The sequence below is a fragment of the Gobius niger genome (genome assembly GCF_951799975.1).
Source record: "Gobius niger genome assembly, chromosome: 12".
NCBI lineage: Eukaryota > Metazoa > Chordata > Actinopteri > Gobiiformes > Gobiidae > Gobius > Gobius niger.
In genome coordinates this window covers 17,313,600-17,325,537 of record NC_136863.1, presented here as the reverse complement: position 1 = coordinate 17,325,537, position 11,938 = coordinate 17,313,600, and the positions used below count along the sequence as shown (strand labels likewise).

Genomic DNA, 11,938 nt, shown 5'->3' with positions numbered 1-11,938 from the left:
AAAAGAAAAATCTGAACTTCCTTTCATCTATTTTCCAAGACTACATTCATGCAAGGCACCATAAACCACAAAGTAAAGGATATTTAAACTTATCAAAGACTGTCCAACCTTGTTCATCTTCCCAAATGTAAAAGTAACTCTTCTGCAGTCGCATTAACTTGCAGGTCCTATGCCAAGGCTTTTTATGTCACAGGTGTTGTGTCCAAAACTACAGCAGTTCTACAAGGATTAAATGAAAGTTTTACTACCACACCGGCAGCTGTCTTGTAAATGCCTGTCTCAGAACAAAGACAATCACTAAAAGCCTTTCTACACTACTATACTCAGATACAATCTCCATGGCTTCAGTGGCATGCTCACAAAATCGGAGCTCTTTTATGATATTTTTATCTTCTGTGCTGACGCTCAAGTATTAATACAATATCCCCCCCGGGAATTCAGGGCCAGAGGTAATCAATAGAGACTTTACTATGACCCGGTTGTATGGAGGGCAGCAGCAGACACAACCAGCCCTGTCCTCCCCCAGACCGGCCAGGACAGTCCCTCGACACCAAAGACACACAATCATGTCTGACACTTGAGGTTACCACAAAACCAACATGGGTCTGTTCATACACAGCTGTGGAGAAAACATGGAGCTGTATCAGAGACAAAGGATGCTACGTATAAGTATGTTTACCACATTTCCTTTCTTGTATTTCTGTCTAAAGTTTCAGTTCTCAGATGTCCAGTCAATGAACAGCAGACAGTCTGCACTATCTGTATCATTCCTATTTGTTTATTTGGTTGGAACAGTGAATGTTAATGGGCATAACTGAGACACATGCATGTAAATGTGCCATGGTGGATTGTAACAATGGGCTGAATTTCATCCTTTTGCTCTCGTTCATAACCCAGTGTACACCGACACTGGATCGATGGCATGTCAGCAACATTTCTCAATGTGTTTCACAATGGCAGCATTCACTGGCCTGAGCTGAGATTGAACCTTCAACCTTTGGCTTTGCAGAGCCACTGCCGTACTTCGATCGTGGTAACAACCAAGCCCAGCCTGGCTTAGTTTCCAGGCTCAGACCAGATGTGGCATTCTTAAGGCAGTAATGTAGCCTACATCAGAAATATGCCAGTAGTGAATCATTTGAGTGGCTTTTTGATGTTCGTTCTCCCAATAGTGTCTTGGAGCTATATCTTCTATCGTCTGATTTTCTTTGTTTTCACTGTGATGAAGAGAGTTTCTCTGACAAAAGTGACTTGCCATGTACATCCTTATCTATCTAAAATATAAGAAGAGCATTTGCATTTGATATTGGTCTAAAGCAGTAGTTGTGGCGGTGGTGGTGTTTGCGTCATCAGAGCTGCAGTCCAATTGCTATGAATTTCTGCCATAACAAATTGCTACTACTCAGCCATCACTTGCAGCTGCACGTTACTGTCTTTCAGGCGGGTCTAATGTAGAAATGACTTGAGATGGACTTGCACATTTTTTCCTGTGGCACTATTTCGATTCACTCAAGTTTCTGGCTCTCCATCACATTATGCCAGGTTTTCGTAAGCACTCTCTTTTGTGTGTCTCATAACAAGCTCCTTCTCCTCCATTAGTGCCTTTTATCAAAGACACAAGCATATACAGTGAGAGCACTTTATTAATAGAATACCTGTATGGTTTGCAAAGACAGCGGCGCTGTAATGTTCCTCTTATTGTGGCAGGAGAACAAAGATGGTAAGGGCCGATATCTCTATAATGTAATAAATCCTTTAGCACCCAGAACTCACTTAGCTTGCTCATCCATACTGCAGTATCCCTCAGCTCTAGCCAACACTTTCCAAACTTACACAATTACACAGCGAGAGGGTGGGGCATTATGGAAAAATTAATGCAAGCCAGAGAAAGACAGACGGAGTCAATTGAGCTTTTAATAGAGCCTCTCCTCTCTTTTTTTTTTTGTAAGGATAAATAATACAGCAGTCAGCAAATTTGGGATCTAACGGATGATATTGACCTTTCGGGTGTGAGGAGAGAAAAGGGAGGGAGGATGGAAGAGAGACGGTTGCAATGCAGAGGAAAACACAGTGTCAATTGCATACCAGACAAAGCTTCTTAATCAGAGTGCGACAAAGAGGTAATCAATCACAATGATGACTATGTAAGGTTTTGAGCCAGGGAGAGGCCGTGACCTGAGCTGCACTGCGGATACAGGCTGTCCGGACCTGCGCTGGCCCATGGAGACACTCTCCTCTGTCCTCTCTCCATTCTGATTACTGTCCCCCTCCCTACTGCATCATCCCTATATATTTCTGCCTGTTCCCCCACCATCTGTCATCCACTGTCACCCCCACATCCGCTCATCCCCGCTCGATCCAATTGGAGGGGAGGGGTTTATTGGCATCAAAAGATGAATTTAACTGTCTTTTTTTCTTTCTGGAACATTTGTCCTCCTCTTTGCTAATTTGCCCAGACTGTGCAAGAAAAAAAGAAAAAAGAAAAAAAAACTACAACTGCAGTGTTCAGGTTGGGCAGAACAGAAGGACGTCCGGCTGATGGAGAGAAAAAGTTCACAGCATCAATATTGAAGTTGGGAACGGAGCATGTTTTTGTAATGACCTTGTCCGTGCACTTCTTGCAGAGAAAGGGTGGCACTCTGCCTGGCCTGGAGAAAGGGTAAAGGAGGAGACGCAAGGCCACAACAAAGCCAAAAGCCCTTCAAATCGTAGTGGCCTTGCAGTGGAATTTTATGAGAACAGTGCCACCATGCGGCCAGATGCAATAACTAAACCCCCACAAAACCATAGACTATTTTATGTTGAGAGGCGATTGTGATCAAGATTTTTTATTTTTTATTTTTTTATTTTTTAAATAATTGTTTGATTCGGCCCGAGTGCTAGGTGCATTGAAGGCAATAAATAAATAAATAAATAAATAAATAAATAAATAAATAAATAAATAAATAAATAAATAAAAAGTGTCTCGTGATACTACTTTTTTTTTTTTTCTGGTTATCGCCCTAATGATTTACAGGTAATTAATTCACGCTGAAGTGCATGAGGTTGATAGCCTGGCTAACACCAGACTAAAATCACAAGTGATATTTAGTCTGGGGACCACCAATTCATTAGGTGTGTTTAAGATGCGAGGCGCCTCGCCTCGATTCCAGACGAGACCAGGCGGTGGCGTCAGAGGGCGGAGAAAGGCGCCTCTAATCAAGGCAGACACATCTCAGCCCCGAGAACAGAGAGGAGCCTCAGATCACGCAGCGTCTCGCGTTTGTTAGAAAGAGTTTGGGAATAAAACTATTTTAAAAGTTTGTGAACACAGTTCTGCTTCTCCCACACACCAGACAGACCCATCACTACAGCAAAAATAACAGACTCTCCTCTTACAGTTTAGGATTAGAATAATAAACTTATGCATATTTAAAATGTAGGCCATATGTTGAACACACTGGCACTTTCTGTCAAATATGAAGCATTTCTGCAGATTTAAGTAGATCTTGGAGGAGGCAGGAGCTGCGGAGCGTCAGGGCAACACGTCTACGATCTAAACACAACTCGTATCCAATCATCTGTCAGTCCTCTGTCAGCGTACGTGTTTACGGCACTTCATTTCCCACAATCCCTTTGGCCTTTGTAGTTCAGCCAGCCGAGCGAGGCGGAGAAAAGCAACTTCGCTCGCCTCCCCAAGGCGCTCCAGCCGCCTCGGTCTCACGAGAATACGGGCACCGTCGCATAGGTGGCGTCAGAGCGATTCTGACCGGCATGCAACGCTCGCCTGCAGCCGCCTGCAGCGCCTCGCTCATCTTAAACACACCTATTTTCTCGTAGGAGAGGTGTGGTTTACGAGCGTCCATAGTCGTTTATTGGGCGATACGAAAAAAAAAAAAAAAAGTCTCATGCGTCTGCACGTAGCCCCAGCCAATCATATCATCGTATGAGATGACGTATGACGTACCCGCTGTAAACTTTTGAGCTAAATTATTTAGAACAAGGTCTAAAGCTTGATCAAAAAATACCATCGTGTCTGCTGCTGTCATGTTGGATCCGTAAATAAACTTTTTTTTAAATTATCCGTAAATAAACTACAAGCTTCCATATATCGAATAGCGCGTCATCGTCTTGCCGTCCCTCCTCGCTCTGTGATTGGTTCCCAAATCCACCGGAGATTTGGCCATGGTCCCCAGGCTGTTGTGCAGTTCGAAATAATTCGAGCGCACACAGCAGCCTGGTGTTAGCCAGGTTATGAGGTTGAACAAATCAGTAAAGAAAATTTAAGGTCTTACCTGAACTTGAACTTTGGATTGGATGAATCCTGCCTCACATACTTTCTTGTTAGTACATTTCCAGGAAAAGAAATCAGCAGAACGAGACCTGAGAAGGAAATGACGGAGGGAATTTGATGGGGTTGAGACAAACCGAGGGAGGTCGCCCCGTCTCTGTACAAAAGAAAAAAGAAAGTTGATGAGGAGCATCTCATCAAGCTGAGCACAGGCAGATACAGACAACACGGAAGCTCTGGTTGGAATCGTTTGTTTTTGAAAAGAACTATTAATGCAACAAATGACATGATGCAGATGTAAACGTGATCCCAACACCCCCAACCCTAAGCATCGCCGGATTAGCAGCAATTATAAACTAATGGAGATATTAAAAGTGAAAAAACTGGAGTTATTGTTCACATTAAAACACTTGGACACCACAGTGAGTTAGATGTATTTACCAGTAGTAAGTTACCAGCTAACGGAGTTGTTCCACGGCTTTTTTTCCTTCACTTTTAAAAGTTTTTTAGCTGGAAATGTATGCTAGCAGCTGCAAACATGGCGGATCTCCATGGCAACTGTGGATTTTCCCGAATGCCAAGATAAAGGTGTGTATATATATATATCATAAATGGTCGCGGACAAATTGTGCTTTTCGTGTTCATAGGATGTCAAAAAGGTCAAAACCATAAAAGTGCGTTTTATTTTCAAAATAAGAAGCGGAAGTACGTGGGGGTGTTCGTGCAATTTTCGCCTCCTGTGGGAAGGTGGTCCCGTCCGAAAAACACCGACCAGAAAAGCACTGAAGGGGGCTTCTTTCCATGTTTTGGTCGCTTTGGTATTTATCCCTCCAGAACAAACGTCCACTTCCTAAAACTAAGGAAGACTTTGTTTCAAAAAAAGAAAAAGACACAAAGACAAGCCATAGAGTGACATATGGTTTCGGTGAGAAGTTGTGAAAGTCCGAGTTGAAAACGAAGAGCCCAGCTGAGTGAGAGTGGGGTGAGGAGGCTGGGTTTGGCAGGGTTTTGGGAGTCCTGCCCTGCTGCTAACGGGCTAGTTAGCTCACAGAAACTTCGTCCTCATGGATAAGTGAGCCAAGGTGAGCAGAAAGTGCTGTTTTCGCATGTAATGATAGAGTTGTTACAGGATTACTTGGTGTCATGATGAAGAGAGTCTGTGGGGATGTTTAAGGGCAGAAACTCTGACATGAACACGACTGAAGCCATTTTTCAGCCCACGGTACTTTACATCGATCATAATAACTTTTGTCTGATGAAGAAAAACAATCTGCTGAACTAATATTCCTCAGGCATGTCATAAAGGAATAGATCAGACTTATAGGGGTTAATCAGAGCTGTTGTTTAGATCCTTCTGAAATAAGGTTTAGAAATGGTGTTATCTCAAGCTCATAGCTGTCCAATATGGCCTCACCTCCTGGCTTGCTTTTTCACATCAGTATCATGTGAGTTATAAGTGATCGTGTGTGTACTGTTGATTCCGTGTTCATAATTAACTCCTGTGTATTTCAGAGCTGGTCTTTGCTTCTCTTCAGGTTGCTGCTCTCCTGAGGCCTCCTTCATCTGCGACTGCTGACGCTGCACCATTTCCCTGTGGACTGAGCTTTGTTGATGTGAGGTTTCTGTGGAAGTCCAAAAACTCAAGGATAATTTAGAATTATAAAGGCAGCATTGCATAAGCATATTTCAGATGTTGTGGATGCCTCGGGCACTCTGGCGCTTTTTATCATCGATCAATGCATAGTTGTGCATAACGTACCTTAAACTCTTATTCAAAGTTCTAAAATGAAGTTGTAACACTAGCAAGCTGCCTCAAACTATATACATTCACCACTCCTTCCAAAGCACAACAGTTGAAACCAGAGCTCATGCCTGCTGGCTGGGACTAGATATCACAGAGTCACACATATGGACTTTGAGCACAACAGTGGGGGTACATGAGCGTGTAAATCAGCAGATGCGGTGATGAGGCAGGACTCCCGGGGCCCTATGTGGCTGGATGGGCAGCGGCCCAACATGATGTGATGTGATGGGGTGCAGGAACAGTAAGGTCCTCCCTGAGCCTCCAGGGGATGTTCAGTTGGACCTGGTCAAAAAGGTCAGTGAGTCAACTAGATGAAGAGATTGAGTCCATTGCCAGAGAAGCTTGTTTATTGATATATATGTGCCTTATGTTCAGGTGGACCCTCTCCAGCCCCTGCAGACCGATATCTATCAGCACTTCATAAGAGGAGATGAGAAAACCGCAGCAGCTGGTGGAGGGGACAAGACTGGTGCGGTGTCACCACTACAGGCCCAGGCTGCTGGTCCCATGGCCTCAGCTCAGGCCCCTAAAGAGCCCAATGAACTCTCTGACCCTCAGCGCAAGAAGGTCGCCAAATATCGAGCCAAGTTTGACCCACGAGTCACTGCCAAGTATGACATCAAGGCTTTGATAGGCCGTGGGAGTTTCAGTCGAGTTGTACGAGTTGAGCATAAAAGTACTCGACAGCCTTATGCCATAAAGATCATCGAGACCCGATATCGAGAGGGAAGGGAGGTCTGTGAGTCTGAGTTGTGCGTTCTGCGCCGAGTTCGTCATACAAACATCATCCAGCTGATGGAGGTGTTCGAGACAGCAGAGCGTGTGTATATGGTGATGGAGTTGGCCACTGGAGGAGAGCTGTTTGACCGGATCATTGCGAGGGGATCCTTTACTGAACGGGATGCCACTCGGGTTTTACAGATGGTGCTGGATGGTGTCAAATACCTGCACACTTTAGGAATCACTCACAGAGACTTGAAGCCTGAGAACCTCTTGTACTACCACCCCGGTGCCGACTCCAAAATCATCATCACTGACTTTGGTCTGGCCAGCAGCAGGAAGAAAGGGGACGAGTGTCTGATGAAGACAACGTGCGGGACACCAGAATACATCGCCCCTGAGATCCTGGTCAGGAAACCCTACACCAACGCTGTGGACATGTGGGCACTGGGGGTCATATCCTACATCCTGCTGAGCGGCACCATGCCCTTTGAGGACGACAATCGCATGAGGCTCTACAGACAGATCCTCAAGGGGAAGTACAGCTTCACAGGAGAGGTGAGAGTGCAGGGATTCTACCTACCATATTTTCCGGACTATAAAACATAGGGTATAAGTCGGAGTATAAGTCGCACCAGCCACCCTGGTGCACCGTTGACAAGCCTCTTCCGGCAGCACGTTATTCAAGCACTCATTGCGATTTTTGTTTTCTTCATTGCAGTAAGAGTAACCTCCGCTTTTTGCCAGTCCCTCACAAGTTTCTCACTCTCTCCAAACTTTCTTTCTGCTGCTCGCTTACCGTTTTCGGCTGCATATTTCACTACTGGCAGCTTGTAATCTGCAGAATATGATTTTCTTTTTGGGGGCATTTGTGTTCAGTGTAGTAGATACTGGTACACAAGCCTAGAGCGCCCTCTAGCAGCTCTCAGTGTGAAAATAAGGAACATTTGAAATCATACATTTTGATATATAAGTCGCACCTGAGTGAGGCTCTGCAGTAAAGGGCTTATAATTTGAAGGTTGGTGGTTCAAATCCTTACTCCCACTGGTGCAGACTGTTTTGAGTGAGAATGGTGGTGCTCGGAGCCGATGGTGCAGATTGGCTAGTTTTATAGCATTTGAATATGTTTATGTTTTGCATTTTTGCTGCTGAAAAGAGAAAACAGGTTATAACGTTGGTTGGAGGTTGGCATATTTTGTAATCCCTAGATCCCACTTTCTACTTGTTCTACTCGTTTCTACACAAAAACACCTCACACACCGATGTTCTACTTTTAGCCTTAAATCGTCCCTCAGTGTGTGCCATTCTGAGCGTGCACTCGGCCGGCAGACATAACCCATATTTGGAGCGCATTCCTTACACTGCATGAGGCTTTGTCAACACATTTCAAACAAGTTCAGCTTTTTTCTTGAGTGTACGTGTTTATTAAAGGCCGCTTTTCCCCTGGTCTCCTCCTCTAAAGCCTTGCGACTATTTCTGTCCTCCTCACCTCCCTCTCTCTACCTACGAGCTTTTACCTCTGCAGTCACTGTGCTGCGTCTCCAAGTATGCGTGCGTAGTAATTTATGCTCTATCAGTGTATCTGGTAGGAGGAATGCTGAGTAGTAGTTTCTTTGTTTCGTGGCGTGGGATGTTTATGTTGCCATTGAGCTTCGCAGAGAGGCCCTTGGTTGATGTTTGCTTCAGAGCGGGATAAAAGCTGAGTAGTGTTGTGCTGTTTAATAAGCACACTCAGAGTCACCTTTGTTTGCTGCCCGTATGTAACTGTAAGGTCAAATCAGACACATTTAATGGCAGAGAATTCACTCGTCATGGTAGAATACAGCACAAGAAAAAGATTAAAGCTAACACGATTTCTCCGGAGAGCTGTATCAACAAAGCACTCTTATTTCATGTGTTCTTAAGGTTAATCGTGACCACTTTGTTTGAGGAGAAGCAAAGGTGACGTGTTTTGTGGACAGCCATTGAACACAGGGCAAGGACAATAATCTTGTCTCAACTGTGAAGGTTACAGAATGACTCTCGCCTTGTCTGGGTAAATAGAACAAAAAAAAACATGTAAGTTCACAGTCTTTGTGGAAGCCCTCGTCCCTTCTATGTTTGACAATTAGTAATTTTTTCTGACAAGGACTTGGCCTTCTCAGAAACCCCGCAGTGCCAATCTTATCAAGGTTGCACAGTTTGGTTTGTGTTTTGTGCTTCTGATTTTATAGATGCATTTTTTGGGGGGAAGAACGTTATGGAAAAGTGAGGATTGTGAGAGTCACACAATTGTGATTCTCTGTATGTGCTAAAGATAAAGCGAATGTAACTCTCACTCATCACATATCATCTATAAACCAAGGACACCCTGTTGTCATTTATGACATGAGTCATAACATGATCTATTGGAAAAGTATTCTACTGTAGTTCATATTCAAAATAAATGGCCACACGCAAACTCCAAGGTTACACATTAAACACTAAAAAGCTATTTCAAAACTTAAAGGAAAATGTTAAACACTTTCTGTCATTCATTGAAACTTAAACAAAACAGAACAATCTTGAAGACACTTCGGGAACAGACCATCTTTTTTTCCTCCAGTGTGGGAGCAATTCCCATTTACAATGAGAGAATCAGCTTCCAAGAAATTATAATGACAGAAAAGTGAATACTTTTATTTGAATATTGCTTTTGAATTAAATAATGGTAGTTATTGTCTTATTGTTTCCTCTGTACGGTGCTTAGTATTGCTTTTTGCACTAAAGGTGCCTTATAAATAAACGTGCTTACTTCAGGAGATGCAAGTGTCTGGAGTGCTCTGGTGGTGGACACTCGTCTTTACAACTAGAATAAAAAACGAGTCAGTCTGCTGCGCAGAAGGTCCTCCAGCTATAACGTGTGTTTACAGCCAATAGAATGGACATAAAAGGGTTATATTTGTGTCGTGTTGCTTTAGCCAGCACTGATTTACCTGCTGTGCTCAGGGGCTGTAATTGTCCAGTGGGAAACTTAAAACACTGCTGTTTGTCTAGAAGATCACCAAGTAGAGACTGTGAGTAATAGAAAGGCATGCAGTGTTAATATTTCCATTTCCTGTCTCAGTAGGGGGTCAAGCAGTGCTTGAGTTTCTCTGATGACAGAGATGCCTCCTTTTCACCCACATGAACCAAGTGCATCTCACATGTTAAGCTGTGTAGTGTATGTCTTTTTATGGACTGACTATGTTGCACTATCCACCAACACCTAAACACCAGCTCTTTAGGACTATAATTGTCCTAAGCATATTTTGATGATTAGCAATGCTAAAATCTATGAGCATAATGTAAAACAAAGGTTATTTTCAAATTTTGTCTTTAATTGTTTTTCAACTGAACTAAGACCTTCAACTTAACACTTTGCTGCCCTCTTCAGTTCCAAGAAAATCTCTACAGTCTAAACTGCACCTGTTTGTATTTATTGCAGAATGAAACAATTCTGGCTGTAAACAAACTTTTGAGGCCTCAAGCTCTTGCTGCGTCTTTCATCTTGTTTTGTTGTTGCACCAAAGTTAATTCAGCAAAGTACATGTTTGTAACTGATTTATTGATTTGAGTCTTATACAGTATTTTCCAGTAGCCTACTTTACCCATAATGCTGTGCTAAAATTATTTACCCCAAAATCAGTTGTAATTTGTAAGTGAATATCTGTCTCCTCCCTGTCAGTGATCAGTGACTCCGTTATTTCATGTCTTTGTGTTTTTGTTGTTTTTCAGCCATGGCCCAGTGTGTCGAACCTGGCCAAAGACTTTGTGGAGCGTATCCTGACAGTAGACCCAGCGCAGCGGCTCTCAGCGGGACAGGCCCTGAAGCACCCGTGGATCGTTAGCATGGCCGCGTCCTCGTCCATGAAGAACTTGCAGCGCTGCATCTCCCAGAACCTGCTGAAACGCGCCTCGTCCCGCTGCCACAGCACCAAGTCCTCCCAGTCCACACGCTCCAGCCGATCCACCAAATCCAACAAGGCGCGCCGCATGAGGGAGAAGGAGCTGCGCGAGCTCAACCGACGCTATCAGCAGCAGTATAATGGTTAGAACGGAGACGACTGCACTGTTACCATTGAATCATGTGCAGTGCAACAAAACTGTGAGTGTGGAGTGCCACGCTCTTTGGATAAAGACGTCTAACGAGTAAAAGTGTTATAACTGTTCATTGTTTTTCACTCTTTTCTCTGTGTGTACATATTTATTTATTACTGTTGAAATGATGATTGATTTTCATTCAAGCGGTCACTGGATAATGACCTTCACAAAGATCTGTTGAACAGAGCTCTGGTTAGTGACATTTCCCTTGCTCCTCTACCATTCCCAATGAAAGTGCTGTGAATTGTATTGTTGTTGACTTTTTCATAATGTTTCAAATGTAGTCAGACTGCAACCAAACGTGCCCTGGAGGTGAAGAGTTCAAATTCTTCTCAGAGATTCATAGAGATGAGTTCTTAGATTCTTAGAGATGAGTTGTTTTAACATTTGCCGTTAAGATTGTGAAGCTGTATTTCTTTCAGGTCTATTGTAAGTAAATTTCAAACACATATGAAGCGCTCCATGTCAGAAATGTGAGCTTGTGTTTTTATATACAATTGCTGTGATGACTAAGAGTAGCACAGTGCGTTGTTACAATGGAAGTTATTTTGATAATAATCCCTCAGAATTATTTTTTCTTAACTGGTGGAGATTAAACACTCGTAGGAATGTGTCCAAATTAAATATAATAAAATTAGCACTTATTAGAATATCATAGCTATGGAGAGGTCAAGAAATACTGTATATATCATTTAAAATCGTATGCAGAAAAAAATGGGTAGCACGTAATACAGGTGTTCTTTACCTAAGAAAGACGACAAAAGTTCTTAAATTGTCATCTGTTCTTGGTGGTTTAAGTCTTAGAAAGCACTTCTTTATATTGAAATGTGTGATTTCACAGCATTTTCTCTCAATGTTTTAATAGACACACTAAGTTCTTCACTTTGTGTCCTTTCCCAGCCTAAATGTGTTATACTTTTGATACTGGAAAACAACCGAGCCATGTTAGCGGACCTCACTTTGCCCTGTCAAGACTTTTGTTGCTGTTGTCTCACTGCCCAATAGTAAATTGTGATTAAAAGCCAAAGGGATGCCAACAGTT

At 43.1% G+C, this 11,938-nt stretch overlaps 1 protein-coding gene across 1 annotated transcript; it reads left to right on the top strand.

The window, feature by feature from the left end:
- Window positions 1-5,031: 5,031 nt before the first annotated feature.
- pskh1 (protein serine kinase H1) lies at window positions 5,032-11,649 on the top strand. Its single transcript, XM_079568123.1, has 4 exons — window positions 5,032-5,352; window positions 5,806-6,368; window positions 6,450-7,352; window positions 10,531-11,649. The coding sequence occupies exons 2-4, from the start codon at window positions 6,300-6,302 to the stop codon at window positions 10,846-10,848; spliced, it is 1,290 nt and encodes a 429-aa protein (XP_079424249.1). The 5' UTR covers window positions 5,032-5,352; window positions 5,806-6,299; the 3' UTR covers window positions 10,849-11,649.
- The last annotated feature ends 289 nt before the right edge of the window (window positions 11,650-11,938 follow it).

Excerpts from the sequence above, each read along its gene's own strand:
- pskh1 (XM_079568123.1), top strand. The coding sequence starts at position 6,300 with ATGGGGTGCAGGAACAGTAAGGTCCTCCCTGAGCCTCCAGGGGATGTT. Across the intron at positions 6,369-6,449 it reads AGTTGGACCTGGTCAAAAAG|GTGGACCCTCTCCAGCCCCT; the intron begins GTCAGTGAGTCA and ends CCTTATGTTCAG. Across the intron at positions 7,353-10,530 it reads AGTACAGCTTCACAGGAGAG|CCATGGCCCAGTGTGTCGAA; the intron begins GTGAGAGTGCAG and ends GTTGTTTTTCAG.